This window comes from Arvicola amphibius, chromosome 8, assembly GCF_903992535.2.
Source record: "Arvicola amphibius chromosome 8, mArvAmp1.2, whole genome shotgun sequence".
Classification (NCBI taxonomy): domain Eukaryota; kingdom Metazoa; phylum Chordata; class Mammalia; order Rodentia; family Cricetidae; genus Arvicola; species Arvicola amphibius.
Genome location: NC_052054.1, coordinates 28,635,700 through 28,654,429, shown reverse-complemented (window position 1 = coordinate 28,654,429; position 18,730 = coordinate 28,635,700). Strand labels below are relative to the sequence as shown.

General features: G+C 43.6%; 1 protein-coding gene across 3 annotated transcripts in view; it reads right to left on the bottom strand.

The window, feature by feature from the left end:
* Map7 (microtubule associated protein 7) overlaps positions 1 to 18,730 on the bottom strand; it is a 140,999-nt gene that overhangs the window by 45,798 nt on the left and 76,471 nt on the right. For 2 of the 3 annotated variants that reach the window (XM_038338848.2, XM_038338850.2), the window contains exons 2-3: positions 9,463 to 9,564; positions 5,649 to 5,726 (exon numbers count right to left, since the gene is read on the bottom strand). In XM_038338848.2, coding sequence (XP_038194776.1) covers positions 5,649 to 5,726; positions 9,463 to 9,564 — 180 coding nt within the window. The remainder of the gene's footprint in view (positions 1 to 5,648; positions 5,727 to 9,462; positions 9,565 to 18,730) is intronic. The other variant, XM_038338849.2, reaches the window with a different exon arrangement.

The following is an 18,730-nucleotide window of genomic DNA, read 5'->3' as shown; positions in this document are numbered from 1 at the left end:
AAACTATGGGCCAGGCAGTGTTTTAAAAGAATACAGTTTCCGTGTAATTATTTCGGGTGTAAAGCTAGCCGGTTGCTGGGAACTGGGCGGCGGGAACGCAGCCCGCCGCTTGGGTAAAGCTAGGCGGCGACTGGGCGGCGGGGACGCAGCCCCGCCGCTTCTCGCTACAGATATGGGTTAAAGCAAGATGTGAGAGTGAGCCACGAAGTGGCTAGATGTAATGGGCCAGGCAGTACTTAAATGAATACAATTTGTGTGTTGTTATTTCGGGGTATAAGCTGGCTAGCCAGGCGGCTGGGAGCTGGGCGGCGGGAACGCAGCCCACCGCTGCTCCTGTTACTACAGAGCTGTGACATGATAGTAGTCATATTCTAACGGGTGAGAACAGACAGAGAGGATGTAAGGGCCTGGAAATTAGTAAGAGATCCTGGTGGTATGCATGGATGCCCTAGCAGCAGAAGGTAGAAGAAGTCGCATTTCAGAAATTGGAGGGCATTTATCGACAATCTCATAGCCTAATTGAAATGAAGGGATGTGAGAGAAACAAATGTTAGCTAAAACATCATGTATTATTGTTATTTTATTCCTAGGAGTTAGGGAAATTTATCTTCAATATCCTAGAATCTCTGGCATAAAACTAAATACATATTTATTGATCAAATGAACACATGAACCAAAATAACACAAAGTAGTTTTGAAAAGGTAGAGGTGGAGCCAGGCACGATGGTACACGTCTACAATCTTAGCACTCAGGAGGTAGGGGCAAGAATTCAAGGTCAGCCTGCATTACACAGTAAGATTTTATATCAATAAATACACAATGATAATAATAATAATAATAATTGTCTCCAACAAATGAAGTGGTAGTTATTTTTGCCTTAAGTTACCTAAAGTAAAATGTACACTGTCCAATAAATGCCAAATGCACCTATCCTTGTTAATGGTCTTCGAAATAAGTTACAGGACCTATTATTTCTACTAATAGATTGGAACAACCCCCTCCCCCCAAGTTACTAAAATCCACTCTAGCACTTACAAAATCCTACATTTTGCCCTCTTGGTTTGTGTCAAATCAGAGTCAACCAACGCCTATGCACTACACGAGTGTGATGACACACAATCCCCCTTCCTCAGCATCCCTCCCGGGACTTATGCCCCACTTAGGATCTTTTGAGAAACGTACTTCAGTCTTCTGAAGCATAGGACTGCTATTTACTCAAAGAACTTTACTACCTGGGGAGTTTTCACTCTGGTGTTATTGACTATGAACTTAACACATGCTCAAACAGCTAACACAGAGAAAAGAATAAAGGGTTTACTAATCATTACTGTCATTTTAGATTCTCTGAACTTCTTTAAATCATCACAATATACTTTCAAACAGCTTGACAATCTACAAAACCATTTACATTATTAGGACAAGCTCACACAATAAGTGTAACCATGGTGGCAATTTGCTAGTTTTGGTGACGATACCCAATGGAGCATCTAGGATATCCCCTGTTCACAGTCTGCTCCATAAACACCGCCATCACCCTTTCACTCAAGACTGTAGCTTGAGGAAGATGAGCAAAATTTCTAGCATACATTTTATATATGGCACTGTGGCATGTATTGGGATATTGAGAAATGGAGGGCACAGAAAAAAGCCTTTAAATTTGTATAACTAAGGAGGTACATAAAAATCTAAACAGAAGAAGCTACTCAGAGTATAAAACAGCGCTAGAATACACACAAGATACAACAGCTATGCAAAATACAGCGTGAGAGGAAGCGCTGTGACCTGCAACCAAGGCTTGGAGATGAGGGCCAGCGGGGATCTAACACAGAAGCCTCAATGGAAGGATGGCAGGGTAGCGTCTCTGATAAAGATACACTTCCTTCAGGCCGGGGCCAGAAAAAAAGGCAGCGGGCAGAAGATATTCCACAAGGATCTAAGGCTTACCCTGAAGACAGAGCCAGCGATACTTGTGATTAGATGGCTTTGGGGATAGACCATTTCAACTTCTACTCTTTTTCTTTCCCCACCCCTGCAGCTGAAGACCAAACCCACGGCCTTGTGCTTGCTAGGCAAGTGTTCTACCACTAAGCTAGATCCCCAACCCCTCAACTTCTACTCTTATGCTGGGTCAGGGACAGGGAAAGCCTGAGTTAAAGGATTAGGCTAAGTTTAAATTGTCTGCTGGTAGCTACAGATAACCCTTGAATAAACCTGGATAGACACGCATCAGTGAACAGAGTCTCTCTCCCTCTCTCTTCTCTCTCTCTCTCTCTCTCTCTCTCTCTCTCTCTCTCTCTCTCTCTCTCTCTCTCTCTCTCTCTCTCTCTGTGTGTGTGTGTGTGTGTGTGTGTATGTGTGGTATATGCATGCGGAAACATGCATGCTCACAGGTATTGACTCATGTGGGTGCGCGGAGAGGCCAGAGCTCGATGCTGGCTTTCTCCCACTATCCATCTGCACCTTACTTGTGAGATGGTCTCTTACTGAACCTGACACTCACTGTTTGTTAGACTGGTTAGCGAGTTCCGAGGCTCTGCCTGTCTCTTCCACTCGGAAATGGGGTTGTATACATGCAGCACCATGCCCCAGTTCTATGTGAGCTGAACTCGGGCCTTTATGTCTTTACAGTGAGCAGTTGGTAGCTCAGACCAGTACTAAGATTTCAGCACCCCTAGCAACAGCTGAGATGCCAAAAATGGCTACCCTCATAAAAAAAAAAAAACCAAAAAACAAAATACGACCCCAATTTCTTGGGGCCAGGAATGTGTTGGCATAACTGATTAAGACACAAATATTACCAAGACAAGGCAGTGTGAGTGACAGATGAAACGTAGCTGAGTTTAAGGCAGAGTGTGGTGGCTCTCACCTGTAATCGCGGCACTCGGGGCTAAGGCAGGAAGGGTGCTGGGAGCCTGAGGCCAGCCTAGGCTATGGAGAGAGACCCATGCCAAAAACTCTAAACCAAAACAAGTTCTGCTACGGACAACAGGACCACCTGCCGCCTTAGGAGTAGCTCCAGATGTGAGAACCATGGACATCACCCAAGAGAGGGCTAAACACACCAGAACAAACGATCAGAACAAAGACATTTCTACCTTGGTCAAAATACATACATACATACATACATACATACATACATACATACATACATACATAAAAATTAAAGCTCGGAAGAGAGACAGCAAGAGAGAAGTGGAAATTTAGAGGGGGTTTTAAAAAATGGCCTGAATTGGTTTAGATGAGTGGACTGATTGAGGAGACCACTTATAAAGCTTTTAAGATGGGGGGGGGGCTTTCAGGTTGTGTCCAACCAACCAACAAAGCAGTCTCATCGAGGATGGATTATGCTCGATTTTATATAAAAAACAGAAGGATAATAGAGAAAGAACAGGCCAAATGACAGTCTGAGTCTGACCATAAAAGCATTAAAGCATGACTCAGACTTAACATAGAAAACATTAATAGACCCTGTCTATTTGCTCCCAGTACAAATAGATCATGCCTTTGATGAAACCACCTGATACTTCTTCCTTTCCCACTCCTGAATTTATCTGAATTTTCAGGACTGAAAAGCAAATAAATCAACAAAGAAAAAAATAACTTTAAAATGATTTCAAAGTTAATTTCAACCCACATCCAACAGAAAATAATCACAATCACTGGCCAATAATTTTTTAGTTTCCTTCTAAATATTTCCATATATGTATCACTACATCTAAGAACTGAAATATTTCCATATATGTAGCCTACAAAATTTGAAAGCACAGTAGCAGCTGACATAACCAACCTTTGGTTTTTGTATTGTGCATATTTCAAAGGGTTTCTATTCATTAAAAGTCTTTGGTTTTGAATACTCCTGTGCAGGCCAGCTTGTCTGACTTTACTGCCAGGGGAGCAGTGTGCAGGGAGGAGGTGGAGGCCTAATGGTCACAACAAGCCTGCTTTCCATGCCCGTCTGCAGGAAGCATGGTGGAAACGGGGGCAGAAGGTCTAGGAGGAAACAGCCATGCTCGGAAAAGCAGCAGAGTTGAATTATTTCTCAGTAAGTTAGTGCTTAAAAACATCTTAGCAGCAGCAGGCATGTTCCACTGGGACTAATCCAGTGCTAAGGAGGCAGACGATCCTAAGTTCGAGGCCAGCCTGGGCTATATAATAAGACCCTACGTCAGTAAAACCCAAACCAACCAAAATGGCTGGTGAGATGACTCAGTGGGTAAAGTGATTTTCTACAGGTCCGAAGACCTGAATTTGATGCCCAAAACCTATATGAACGTAGAAGCAGCGAACCAATCCAGAAAATTCTCTGGATCCCCTCCACCCCAAAACACAAGTCAACAAAAGTAAAAACCAAAGCAACAAACAAAATGACATCCTCTTGCAAGCCAAGAAAGAGAAATAGGCCTCTGCTAAGACAAAGTCACCAGTGTCACCAGGACACTAGTGCCACAAACTTGGATCAGGAGCAGTAAAGGAATGGGCTAGAGAGGCTGGTTCCTCAGTGGATGAGCTAGCTCTTCTACACTACATGACTTCAGCAAAGCATGGGCCATTTTCTGCAAAGACCTCAGGCCCTAGCTTCCTTAGTGTTAAACAGAGGCTGAGGGGGTTAGTAATCAAAATGCTAGCTATATAAAATTGTCAAAAATAAAAGTTAAAAAATGGTTGTTGGATAGAAACAATAAGATCATTCAATATAAAAGTTCAGTTCTGGCCAGATGGTGGTGCCTTTAATCTCAGCACTCGGGAGGTAGAGGCAAGTGGATCTCTGTGTGTTTGAGGCAAGCTGGTCTAAAAGCGAGTTTCAAGACAGGCACCAAAGCTACAAAAATAAAAACAAACAAACAAAAAATTTCAGTGCTAGGGGCTGGAGAGATGGCTCAGTGGTTAAGAGCCACTGACTACTCTTCCAGAGGAATGGGTTCAATTCTGAGTACCCGCATGAAGGTCCACAACCATCTATAACTCCAGTTCTAAGGGGATCCAACACCCGCACACAGGCACACAGGTAGGCAAATACCAATGAACATAAAATAAAAAAATATTTAAAAAGTAAAAAAAAAAAAAGTTCAGTTCTGGGAAACAAACAAAGATATCAAATAAAGGAAGGGCTGGCACTGGTTCCACAGCCAACGTTCTAGAACACGGGATTGTTCCTCCTCTGAGTGCTGTTCTTGCCACTTCCTGGTAAAGCCAGTCCTGTGACTCAGCTTGCCAGGTGGCTGCTGACCTTTCACGAGGGCCTCTGGTGACAAGAGGAAAAGCAGGAACCTTGGCATCAGGTGTCTGCCTTTCCTGTCTGTAAAGTCAACAGCACGACTATTTCAACGTGGACACCGGGAAGTGTCAGGTCTCATACCTTTGTACCTAAAAAATAGGAACCGTGTTTACTGTCCTTGTGCTGCTTTTCCTTTGTTGGTTTTGTAGGCCGCGATGACTGCTGTGTGGTGTTAGTCCTAATCATGGATCACACACTGGGCGGCTTCACCAGCCACCAGCCGGATACACAAATGTACACAGACCATCATGGATGCTACCATGATGCCTACTCTCTCAGAGTTGTGTTCCTTGTCCTAGAGTAGAAAAATTAGCATTTCAGCAAGGCCATCACTGAGTGATCAGACACACGGGACGCAGGGGCTTGGACTACCTAGCTGCTTGTCTCGTTCCTCACGGCGTTCCCGAGCCAGACGCTGGCGGTCGTCAACCCGCAGCACGGGCGCAGGGTCTGGAATGAGAGAGGAAGCACAAGAGTGAATTCAAAAAAGATAAACGCTGGTATATATCTTTTGTTGAAAATATTTGATGAACAAGGGGCTGAAGTAATAGCCTGTGGTTAAGAACAATTCTTTACTCTTGCAGAGGACCAGAGTTTGGTTCCCAGTATCATAGCTGGTGTGTGTGTTCCACAACTGCCTGTACTCCAGCTCCAGGGATCTCACAAGCTCTTCTGGCTTCCACGGACACTTGCTCACACATACACATATCCCCATACAGACACATGCATATAATTAATTTTTTTGTTCTGGTTTTTTTTTTTTTTTTTTTTTTGACCTGGAACTCATTCTGTAGACCAGGCTGGTCTACAACTCAGAGATCCACACACTGCAATGCCCAGCCTACTTAATTACAATTTTAAAAAATGTTTTTGAAATAGTAATATTTTTATGAAAATTAGTATGTGTCTACACTCAGCGACAGGCTTTGTTATCATTGCTTTCCTGGGAGCTCCCAAGTATTTCCCTCTATTTTAAGATATCAGGGAGTTGGGAGTGGAGTTCAGGGTGGTGCTTGGCCAGTCTGTCTCGAGTCCTTGGTTTCCCCACACCACCAGAAAATTAAAAACAAAAACAAAAACAAAACACTCCCCCCAAAAAAACCAACAAATCAAGTAAAATAGTTTTTCTGAAGCCTTTAGATAGTTTCATCAGATAATATAATATTTGTGTCACTAAGTTATCTGATTTCTATTATTCTTATTTATCAGAGCTGAGCTCCTTACTCCGTGGTTGTGATCCCTATATGGGGTCATGGAATGGAAGGTGGGAGTCATGAAAACTTGGGCAACAGGGCAAGGCTTCTGGACTCACAACAACCAAACATTAATTCAAAATCAAACATGTAATGAACCATGGTGTTCTTGGTACCGCATGCCCGTGTTGTGCTCGTGCTTTCACTGTGGCCTTGGTTTGGAACACGCTTCATGAACTGCAGTGCGCATGTCATCACGCCATGCCACCCAACAGTAAGTAACGCTGCCTGCAGTGACTCAGCTCAGACTTGGGATTTCTGTATGGAAGGAATTACAGTGTCTTTATTGTACATAGAAAGTTTCTGCTTGAGATAATGGTTGTATAATGTTCTGCTTGTATAATGGTTTAATTACAGAAAATAGACTTACTTGATACTTTCCTACTGTCATTCATCAGCATGGAAGCAACAAGCTGATATATCTCTGGACTGGAATTTTGTTAGAAGATTGTGTGTGCACGCATGTGCACGTGTGCGCCTTCATTCATGTGTGTGGATGCAGGCATGTGCTTGCCATGGCACATGTGTGTCGCTCTTCAAACACTGTCACTTCGTTCTTTTGGGACAGGGCGTCTCAGCGATTTAGGACTCAGGCTAGGCTAGTTCACCAGTGAGTCCCAGGACCCATCTATTTCTGCCTTCTCTGTGCTGGAATTACAACTGTGGGCCAATGAGACGTAGTGGGTTCTGGGGAATCAAAGTTAAGTCTTTGCAAGGCAAGCACTTTACTGAGTGAGCCATCTTCTCAGTCCTCAGACTCTTAATTAAGAACTTTCAAATGTTCCTGTAGGATGACTCATCCCCACCTCCAAAAGACATAATTGTGAAATCAAAAAGGGGTAGGTGGCCTCGCCCAGGCAGTGTGTCAAGGGTCATCCATGGAGGGGTGTCCTACCATGCATTTTTGATGAAAGCAAATACTATTTTGAAGAAAAGAAAAACAGAATTAATCAAGGCAAAATTAACAGGAAGTTGTTTGCTTTGTCACTTAGTCCTTAAGCTCGAGGCTGAGTCACTCCTAAAAACTAGCAACATGAAGGTCAGCACAAAAGGACACTGTGAAAAGTGTTCTAGAGAAGTTACTTTTAAAATCACACAGACGAGTTCTGTTAATAGATAGTTTCAGTCTAAACGATGCAATGCTTCTATCTTGCTTTCAGGCACATCATGAATTTCGCCCAAAAATTTAAAAGATGATTTTAATAATACAAATATATGGTATGGACCTCCTACGCAAAGTAACCATGAGAGATCTGGGGCTCCGAAGGTGGAAGAAGCAATTCCTGAACATATAATACAGTGCTTCCCCTTCAGATGTGTGCGTTCGTGCTTCTCTCTCTCTCTCTCTCTCTCTCTCTCTCTCTCTCTCTCTCTCTGTGTGTGTGTGTGTGTGTGTGAGTACATGTGTGTGTGTTTGCATATGTGCCTGTGTATGCACATGAGGCCAGAGAAGGAAGCCAGGTATCTGGCTCTATTACTCTTTACCTTATTCTCTTGATAGTCTCTCACTTAACACTCTGCTCCCCACCATGTAAAATAAATGAAATCTAAACATTTGAAAAGAGACTTTCCTCTTTAGGTTGGGATATAGTTAGTGGCACAATGCTTGCCTAGCATAAAGAAAGGCCTTGGGTTTGATCTCCAACACAGTAAAAACAAACAAAACCCAAAGGGACTTCTCCTGCTATAGGGTGCTTACATGAATCTAAGGAGTGAAGGCCTCCTAGAGGAAGTCCCATGGGGACTCAGGGCCCTCTCCAGTCCCATGCACAGAAAAGCCTCCAAAAAGTACTAGTTATTGGTGGGAACATAGGCGGGCAGATGTGGCTGGGTAAAGGGGAGAGCTCAGCTTGCTTGTTAAAATGTGGCTGACCCTGCTCAAGCACCAATACCCACTGCTGTCTTCTTCCTAAATGACAAGTCATTATCTACTTCGATGAAGATGCTTTCCACATGTCAAAAAGATGGAACTAAGTAGAAAGGAGAATGCTTTGTGAGACTGGACCCAGGTATGTCTGTCTGCATTCTCACCGATGCACGGAAGTGGAGTGGTCTGGCTTGAATAATGCATGAAGCGGGTTTCTAAGAACCCTGTGGATTCTCGTCATCATTGTGTGGCATGCTCACCTTGCCCAGGAAACTCACGGTGGTGGTGGGATGCTGGGAAGAAGGGCGCTGCCTGTTCAGACATTTGTATTATGTTTACAGACAGTTTATTCCTTTGTGTCACCAAATGGAACAGATCATGACTCATAAGCAATTATAGAAAATTACTCTGTAGGTAGGGTACGATCATGGCAGGGAACCAGATGAAGGCTTACTACTACTGTGTGGGTGTCTAGACCTGTAAAGATCTGAGTGGGTTTTCAGAAAGTCACAGAAGAGATATACAATAATGCTGGCCATACGGGCTCAAAATCTGTGTTGTAACTTAGCTTCAAACACAGCCCTTCTTAGATCAGTGGTTCTCAACCTGTGGGTAGTGACCCTTCAGGGTTCGAATGACCCTTTCACAGGTGTTGCCTAAGACCATCAGAAAACACAAGTATTGACACTGAGCTTCATAACAGTAGCAAAGCTAGTTATGAAGTAGCAACGAAAATATTTTTATGGTTGGGGGCCACCACAGCACGAGGACCTGTATTAAGGGGTCTCGGCCTTAGGAAGGTTGAGAAGCACTGTTTTAGATGCTGCTTGACGGTAAATGTGTCCACGCATGGTATCCCAGCGATTGTCAAGCGATTTTAAGTCTTGAGTTTTCATTTCCATCTGAAAGAGAGAACTCTAAGGTGACCGAGAGATTTGACTTTTGCACCACAAATCTGTGTGAGAGGCTTTTGGTAGTGAGGACAGGACCAAGCACTCCTAGATTCTACTTACCATGTGACGGAGACTTTTGAAGTAACCTTCCCCTTCTCCACATAACGTCTTACCTGGTTTATTTCCTGAGTGGCTGCTATTTTGTCCTGAAACTGTAGAAGTGGGGTGGCTGGGGGCAGTTTTCTTTTCTTGTACTTTACAGCCATCAGGCGCTGCTGAGTGAGACAAAAGGAGACACTTCATTAGTTCCTTAAATTGATTCACAAGCATCCAGTCATCCAGTATTTACTGTTAACCTTTTTGTATCAGGTAGGAGGCCCGAGTCAAAAATACAAGGTAGTAGTTACAACCCCCACCCACGAGCAGGGCACAGCAGTGGAAGGGACCAATCCTTCCATGTCAATGGCATGGCCCAGGGCCCAGAAGAGCACACACCCTTTCTGCCACATTTCACACAGAAGGCAGCCCTGGGGAAGTCTGCCTGGAAACTAAGTCTTTTCTCTGTTGTCTTCAGACAGCCTTGGATAGGAGGCATTGGGTTCCCCTGGTGCTTACTATGTAGCTCAGACTGGCCTCAGACTCATGGAAAATCCTCCTGCCTGAGCTCCAGCCTCTACGGGAAATAGTCTTTGAGCTCTGTTCTTAAAAAGTTCAAACAAGGAATTTAAAAAACTCCACAAATGGAACCACAGAAATCACCAAAAGGGAACCAGGCGATAATCAACACTAGGATTTTGAGAAAGGCTCTGTCCCAAGTTCAACTCAAACATAAATTAGTACTATTTCAGTTTTTAGTGCTGGGTACCAGATCACTCACTGGCTCACAGCTGCCAGGCAAGTGCTCTAGTTAGCTGCATCCTCGGTACAGCAAAGATTCTTAGACGCAGGGAACTGTATCCTGGGACAGGAACAAGGGGCACAAATAACAGGTATTTCTCTGGTTCTTACAAATATAGGATTCGCCATGTCCAGGACAGCTGTTTGACATAAATTACTTGACTGAACCCGTTTTCAAAGGATGTCAAAATCCCCAGTTCTTCTCCTGCCTCTGCAGCTGCTCTGCCTTCAACAGCCCCGTTCAGCTACTGACCTTTCAGTTAAACAGGTCCTGTGGGGGTCATCCTGCAACTCTTTTATTCCCTACATTTAATTCATTAGTTCTGTTTCCCTTGGAAAGCATCTGACCGCTGTGATCCCCTCTCCTGCAAGTGTCTTTAACCACTTCACTGCCTACCTGACCTCGTCACGGCCCCTTCGGTCTGTCCTCACATCAACCATCACATGAGAATACTTCATACCCTCCCTTTGCTCAAAGCTCTCCAGCGACACCGCCCACTCCACCTGGAGGGAAATCCAAGGTCTCTACCATGGCCTGGGAGACTTGGTGCGCTCTGGTCTTGATGGGGTAACACCTCCCATTCTGCTTGGCTCCAGGAGAACCAGCTGCCCCCACAGTCCATCTCAGACTCTGAGCATGTACCCAGAAACTCTCCTCCTCATGGGGTCAGCAGCTGGGTCTGTGCTTCACTGTCTTTGCATCTCTGCTCAATTGTGACATCAGAGTCCTCTGACCTGTTTAAGAAAGGCACTCGCCTCTCCTCCCTAGCCTGACTCATTAGTCCTTACCCATGGCCATCTATGATGCCCTGTTTGAAGGAGACAGAACAGGATGTCATCTAGAAAACAGGGTTCCATGTGATCAAGGGGTTGGGTTGGAACCTAAACAGTGACGATTATACCTCATGAAGACTGAGTTTAAAGGAGCTTTCCAAGATGTGTTTCCTCCCTGCCCTCCTCTCTCTTTCTCTTGTTCTCTGAGACAAGGTCTTGGTGTCCAGCTTTGGCTGGCCTGTAATCACAATATAAGGCAGGCTGACTTGTAATTCACGGCACTGTCCCTGACTTAATCTTCCAAGTGCTGGAATTATAGGCATGTACAAGTCACACCTGGGGAAAAATTACTGAATTTACAAGTGGATTGTAGAGACCCGAACTTTGCCTTCTAAGTGAGGCAAACGCTAACTTTTTGTGGCTATATTTCAACTACATCTGGAATTTGCTAGCTAGGTTCAAACAACCTCTTTGCCTTCAGTGACATTTCAAAGATAAATACTGAGGAGTGGCATGCGATTCATACACTGGGCTCTTTTTTTAACCTCGTTTTCTGGAAAGCTTTGTAAAGATTTAGGAAGACTGTATCCTCTGAACCATGAGCCAAAACAAACGCCCCTTAGGAGAGGAAAGTGATTCAGCAGAAAGGGCTGATGATGTGGCTTGGGTAGAGCACTGGCCTTGCGTATGGTGAAGGCTTTGCATCCATCTTCAGCATGGGTGCTGAGGAGGACTCAGTGGAATGGGCAGAGAGTAAATGGACAGTTAAACAGCAGACGGCCTAGACCATGGGCTTCTAACAGTACTTGCTACATAAGGGAGCTTTACTTAAGCTTCCATTTCCCAGTTGGAAAGGGTCGTGTTGTGTGGTGCACATCACGGTGAATGGTAGTGGTGGTGGTGGCTAAACCAGGATAGGTGTAGTGGACCGGGACAGGCCCTGACACTGCCCCAGGAAAGCAGCAGATGCCAGGATGCTCCATAACACTGTTCTGCGTGGTCACCATGGAGCAAGTGAGGCCCAGAAAACTAGGTCTGGCCTACAGTCTCATAATTAGAGAGGCAGTCCCCAAAACACCCACACTGGGGTGTCATTGGAACTTCTGTTGTTCACTATGACAGAGCAAGCTTTTCCATCATGTTGCAAGCTAATCTCTCAAAAATGACTCATAAGTAATAATAAGTAGATGTGCCACAGGGACTGGGAGTGAGCGGCAGATGATTCTCTCTCTCTCTCTCTCTCTCTCTCTCTCTCTCTCTATCTTCTATCATCTATCTATCTATCTATCTATCTCTCCCTCTCTCTCTCTTCTATCATCTCTATCTATCTATCTATCTATCTATCTACCTATCTATTTATATTCTATCTATCATCTATCTATCTATCTATCTATCTATCTATCTATCTACCTATCTATTTATATTCTATCTATCATCTATCTATCTATCTATCTATCTATCTATCTATCTATCTATCTACTATCATTGCCTATGCAAACCCTTTACTTTTGTGTTACCTTCTAGAAGTTTTATTATTAGAGGAAATGGGCAGATTCCTAGGCAAAAATCCAACTTTTGGTACACACACACACACACACACACACACACACACACACACACAATAAAATGTACTAAAGCGAATGTCCCACTGAGCCAGCCGGCTTGGTAGAGCATGGCTGCAGTCCCAGCCCTTTGGAGACTGAGGGAGAGAAAGAATGACTGCAAATTAAAAAAAAAAATGGCCATTTTATTTTTTAAATAACCAGACTATAAATGCACCACTGGCTTAAAATATATTCCATACATTTCCATCTCTTTCTTGTTTGGCGTACTCACCAAACATCGTTCAATTTTCCAATGCTGATTGACTTTCTTCCTTATGACAAATACCAACCCCAACTGAGTATTCCAACAAGACACACAGCTGTGTTCAGTGTGAGTCGTGCATCTGAATCAGCCCCAAGAAAAGCTCATCTCTTTCGTTTGGTTCTAATTTGCTTTATTGTACAAAAAAGCCAAATGTCAAAGATAAATTTTATGTTCCGCGATTCCCTTAGGCATCACGGACATGAAGTGAGCATTTCATGGAGGCTGGGGTGTGGCCCAGTGGTTAGAGCACTCGGCATACATAAGACCCTAAGTTCCCAATACTGCAACAGCAACTGATAACAACAAAACCCACGAATAAAAAACAACTCCATTGGGACCGCATCTCATCCCAGCTAGCATAGCTGCTCCCGAGAACACAAAGATTAGGGCTCTGTGGTTGAAAGCATTTGTTGCTCTTATAGAGGACCTGAGTTTGGTTTCCCAAGCCCAGGTTTGATGGCTCTTAACCACCTGTAACTCCAGCTCAAGGGAAAGTAAGGCTTTGTTTTGGTCTCTGCAGGAAGTGGCACACACGTATGCACACCTCCCCTGCCTCCCTGCCACATCCATAATACAGACATGAATACATTTTAAAAATCTTTTAAATTAAAAGTTACAAAAAGGGAGACTCAGTAAAGAGCCCATCGTGCAAGCGTGAGCACGAAAGGGTGGTGGGTGGAATGGGGGGCCCAAGAGGCTCATATATCTGAACACTTGGCCATTAGGGAGAGGATCAGGAGGTGTGGCCTTGTTGGAGTAGGTGTGACTTTACTGGAGGAAGTGTGTCACTGGGGTGGGCTTTGGGGTTCCAAAAGCCCAAGCCAGTTGTGGTGTCTCGGCTCTTCCTGCTGCCTGCAATGCCGATGCAGAATTCTCAGCTACATCAGCCTGTGTACACCGTGATTACAGTGTGTGCCAGGACTACAGGTGTGCACCACTGTGCCAGGCTTGAATTGTCAGACTCTGTGCCCACTGCCACATGAGTCCATGTGTCGCCCACTATCTCTTTGGTGATTATAGTAAGGACAAGACAGGCAGACCTGAATCTGATCTGAAACCTGGTCCTCATTGGCTGAGTAACAGGTAGACAATGGGGAGCTAATGCCTACATCACAGATGAATTGGGAAGATGTGTGCTAACAATGCACACAGGCATGCCACACACAAAGTTCACTCAGGCCATTTCTCCCAACTTTTACACCCTCCCAGGGTCTGGGGACTTCCATGTCAGCAGTGTGTCTTGGAGCCAGCAAACCTGCCTCTATTGTGTGAGTCCTCTGTGAACCACTTAAGCTAAGGCTCAATTTCCCTTTGGTAAAGAAAGCAAAGAGACCTAGCGCTGGGGAAATAGTATCTAGGAAGGCCACCCAATGCCTTGCTGGTAGGAAATCACACAAAATCATTTGGGTCTTTCCCTATTCCCTACACACTTAGCAAACTGGCTTTCTCTCTCCTCCAAGCTTTGGAGAAAGAAAACCTAGACTAACTTGGTGGCAGCGCTCCCGGGGAGCAAACAACAGACGGGCAGAGAAGGCTGGTGCAGCGCTGCTTTTAGAGGCTTTCAGCTCAGTTACAATCACCTCCCTGGGGTCCCTGCAGAGAGTGAACATGTTGGCGTGGTTTTCAGGGTATGATCTGGCCTGGGAAAAGCTAATAATCAGTCTTTCTGGGGTTTGAGAGAGAAACTTAAAGACCTTTATAATGCCAAGTGGAAAATAAGCCTTAAAATCTTCAATCATCATAACATTAAAAATAAATTATTCATATTAATTTTAATAGTGCAGGGAATTTCACTATATAAGAACAACATGGGATTGGAGGGTTAATCCAGGAGTATGGTGCCTAACCTGCCATGTGCGAATCTTTGGGTTTGGGTCTCAGTGCCCATCCCTTCCCCCAACAGCCCCCCCCCTCCAAAAGCAAAAAACTTGCCAAACAATGAAAAGAGAAATTTATCTTCGGCTTTTCAAAATTAAGAAAAGAAATAAAAACTCTTAGGAAATTATTAGATAGAGCTACACATACCACCTTTATTATTGGTAGGAAAAGAAAACATTTTAAATGACTCAGGTGATTTTCCAATATTGTTTACTTGAATCTTTTCCTCATGTTCAAATGGGAAAGTTGAGCCATATACCATGATGCTCAGTAAGCTTTTGCCAGCCTTGGGAAACTGTGGGTGATCTTCCTGTACCTTTGAAAGCTTTATTCCATTAGGTCTAAATGAGTATGCTGGAACAAGTCCAAGAGGAAGCATACAGACAAGATGCCTTGTGGACAGCCTTGGGACACTCTCCCTGATGCACTCGAGGCCAAAATACAGAGGCAGCAGGCACTGGAGACTGTTTATCCTAAGAGCTTTGTGCTTCAGGCAGGCTGTGACTGAGCCTTTACAGTCCACAGCGCTGGGACTTCCTATGTTCCCTGTGATGGCCTGTCTTTGGAGGTCCAGGGGGTTTCCACTGCTCCCTTTTGACCTTTGAACCGATGATATGATGGAGTGCCTTTTTTGAACAGCTTTATATAACTGGTCTAATGAATGAACTGCTCATTTGGTCAGAATTTGGATTTTACAGCACATTCAAAAAATGGATCTGGAGAAAAAAACCTTGGGCCTTGTGCTTGTTAGCCAAGAGCTCTCCCCTGGGATAAATCTAAACCCTTGGTTGAAACAGGGTCTCAGGCTAGCTTTGAACTCATGATCCTCTTACTTTAGCCTCCCTAGTCCTAGGATTATAGGCATACAACATCATGCATGGATTTAGTTATGAGTTTTAATAAAATAGAGAATATGGGCTGGAAGGCAGCCAAAGTTTAGAACTCAGTTCCTCTCTCTGTCTGTCATTTAATTGGCCTTTATAGACATTCAGGTTGGGGATGGTAACTGAGAACAAACGACATCACATTCAGGTTGGGGATGGTAACTGAGAACACACAACATCACATTCAGGTTGGGGATGGTAACTGAGAACACATGACATCACATTTTATCATAGTTGGATATTAGTGTTCCATGTTTAATATAATAGTTTCAATCCAGACACTGCTATCGATCAGATGCTGCTACCCTCACAGATATACACTTTATATTTTTATATATAATCATTCCTCATACTTATCCATTCAGTTATACCTGCCAGCGTTATTACAATATTTAAATCATAGACATTAACTATTTATCCAACTTTAGTTGTGAAATTTGCATTCTAAGAAGGAATAAAGCAATTTATAACACCTGCTAGCTTGGGTACTTCGCACGACAGAGAGTTTTTCTTCCACTTAAATTCTGAGCCTAATCACTAAGAGTTTGTGTAGCAACAATCGAAGCTCACAGGAGTGAGCACAAGACAAATACACACTCATTGTCCCACCCGGCCTGAGCCTTTACAGTTCTTCCTCCTTTACAGTTTTCTGACAGCACCCCACTAAAACGCATGAGGCTGGTTATCAGAAATAGTACCAGAGGTTGAGTAGCCCTTGGGGTTCTGAGGGAAAGAGACCTAGGCCAACTGGGTGACAGCATTCCTTGGGAGAAGGCGACAGACGTGACACTTAAAATCAGAATATTCCAGATTTTGCTTTGTTTTGTGTTCTTTTTTTTAATTTCAGAACATTTGTATATACGAAATTACGTATTCTGAGATAAGATCTAGGTCTCAATATGAAATTAATTACCCTTCATGTACATTTATCCTGAAAATAATTTAATATACTTTTTGTACATGCATTTTGGCTGAAACCTATCATATGAAGCCAGATGTAGAATTTTCAGCTCGTCAATATTAAAAAAAAAAAGTTCAGTGTTTTATCAGACAAGATTTAAAATCAACTGATCAAGCAAGAATGTGAGGAATTTCAGTGCGACTATCCAAACACAAAGAGAATATTGCTGGCACTGTGTAGGAAATCACAAGGCTATTACAGCTCCAGCTGACAGCATGGGTTAAGAACAGAGATGAGCCTTTCAGCCTCAGAGATGTGCAAATCCCATTGTCTCTTAAAGTAATTTATGAAATCTGTTTTGATAATTGGTTCTAAAACAGTCCAAGAAACAGCCACCTTAGCAGAACACGAGGGAAAGCATGTTTTAGAACACATATGTTCAACATGTTTTCTGGGAATGAGGCATCACCTACTAAGCTGCTTTGTTTACTACTGAAGACAACCCCTTGGTTCATCTTATAGCTCCCCAGACACCAAGCCAATAGAACTAAACTTTACACAATTTAAATTTAATTTAAAAAAACCTCTTTTTTTCGAGGGGGGAAGGTATGTTTGCTTGTTTGAGACAGGGTCTCATGTAGCCCAGGCTGGCCTTGAGTTTACTAGTAGACAAGGATGACCTTAAACTTCTAATCCTCCTGACTTCATCTCCCAAGTGCTGGGATTATAGGCGTACACCAGGTAGGAAAAGGCTTTATAAAAAGATTATTAAAAACTGTGGTGATATGTTTGTGTGAGTGCAGGTACCCGAGGGTCTAGAAGAAAGTGCCGGATCCCCTGGAGAGGCATTGGCTGGCAACTGTGAGCCTCCTGATGTGGGTGCCAGGGGCTGCACTTGGAGTAATCACTCAGCCGTTTTCTCAGCGCCAGGAAAAGTGCTTTTACCTTAAAACAAACAAGCAAACAGATGGAAAACTTCCCTTCAGACCTGGGACGAGCCTCTAAATGGAAAACCTCATCTTTTCTACCTATCGCGGCAGGCGCCAGGTTAGACGGTGTTCGCTGGTGACTTAGCTGCTGCACACATTATCCCTGTCCCTTGGGAATTATGTGCATGACTATGCAAAATACAGGGCAGAGTACACAAAGGGAGGAGAGTCTAACCAAGGGAGAGGCTTCCAGTTATCATGAGAGACGGCAAATCAGAGACTATCATTATCACCCAGCAAAAAGTCAACAACTGGGTACAGTTATAAAATTAGATTAAATCAATTAAGCTCGGTCTGTAATTAGAAGGAAATATTTAAATAACTTGGAAAAGAGACATAATTAGAATTCAACTTCATTGCTTAGTTAAAGCATAGTGTACCAGGACAATGATTTACTTCAAGGAAAATTAACACAAATAATGGCAATATTTTACAGACTTACTATTCCGCTTACAAGACAGAAAAGCTTTCACGCTTAAGCAAAAATGTACAACTCCTGGAAACAGCCCTCAGTAAACAGTGGACACAGTTTAAAATACTAGTTTGGAAAAAAAATTAAATCCTGAGTATTAGCTGAAAGAATTTAATCAGTGAAGCTTGTTGCTTAATATCAATAATTGTTATTCTTCTGTAATAAATCAGTAAAATATCTTGAAATTCTAACATGAATTATGTATAATTTCACTAAGATGAGTGTTAGGCACTGAAAGACGAACTTTATCCCAGTTTCTGTCAGGGACCACTCAGCTCCGTGAGCCTCACCTCCTCACGCCGCAGCCATTCCCACATCTGCAACTTTGTCCTTCACACTCACACTGGCCCCTCCGCCTCAACGTTTCCCCAGTGACCCACATTAAATCTTCCTTTGTTTCTGGGCTCACGGCACAACTGGCCAGAACGGCCCTGGTCCCCACTGTCCACATCCCTGCACTAGAGTGATGCATTTGCCACCAGGGGTCACCTGCAGGGACATCAGCAGTGTCACGGGCCACATGTCACCTACGTCACAGCACGGCTCAGTCTGGGCACAGTCACTCTTATAAACGCGCTGTGGCCTGCAATCTCGATCACACAAGCGTCCAGACCCCGTGCATTTACCATAGCTGAGCACTCAGGACACTGTTCAAGCTACTCTTCACACCACCACTTTGTTTTCTTTGACTTTGACAACGCTGTCATCTTCCTAATGCTACTTGACATTTTTTTTAAAATAATGTTTTTATTAATTCTTTGAGATTATCATACAACG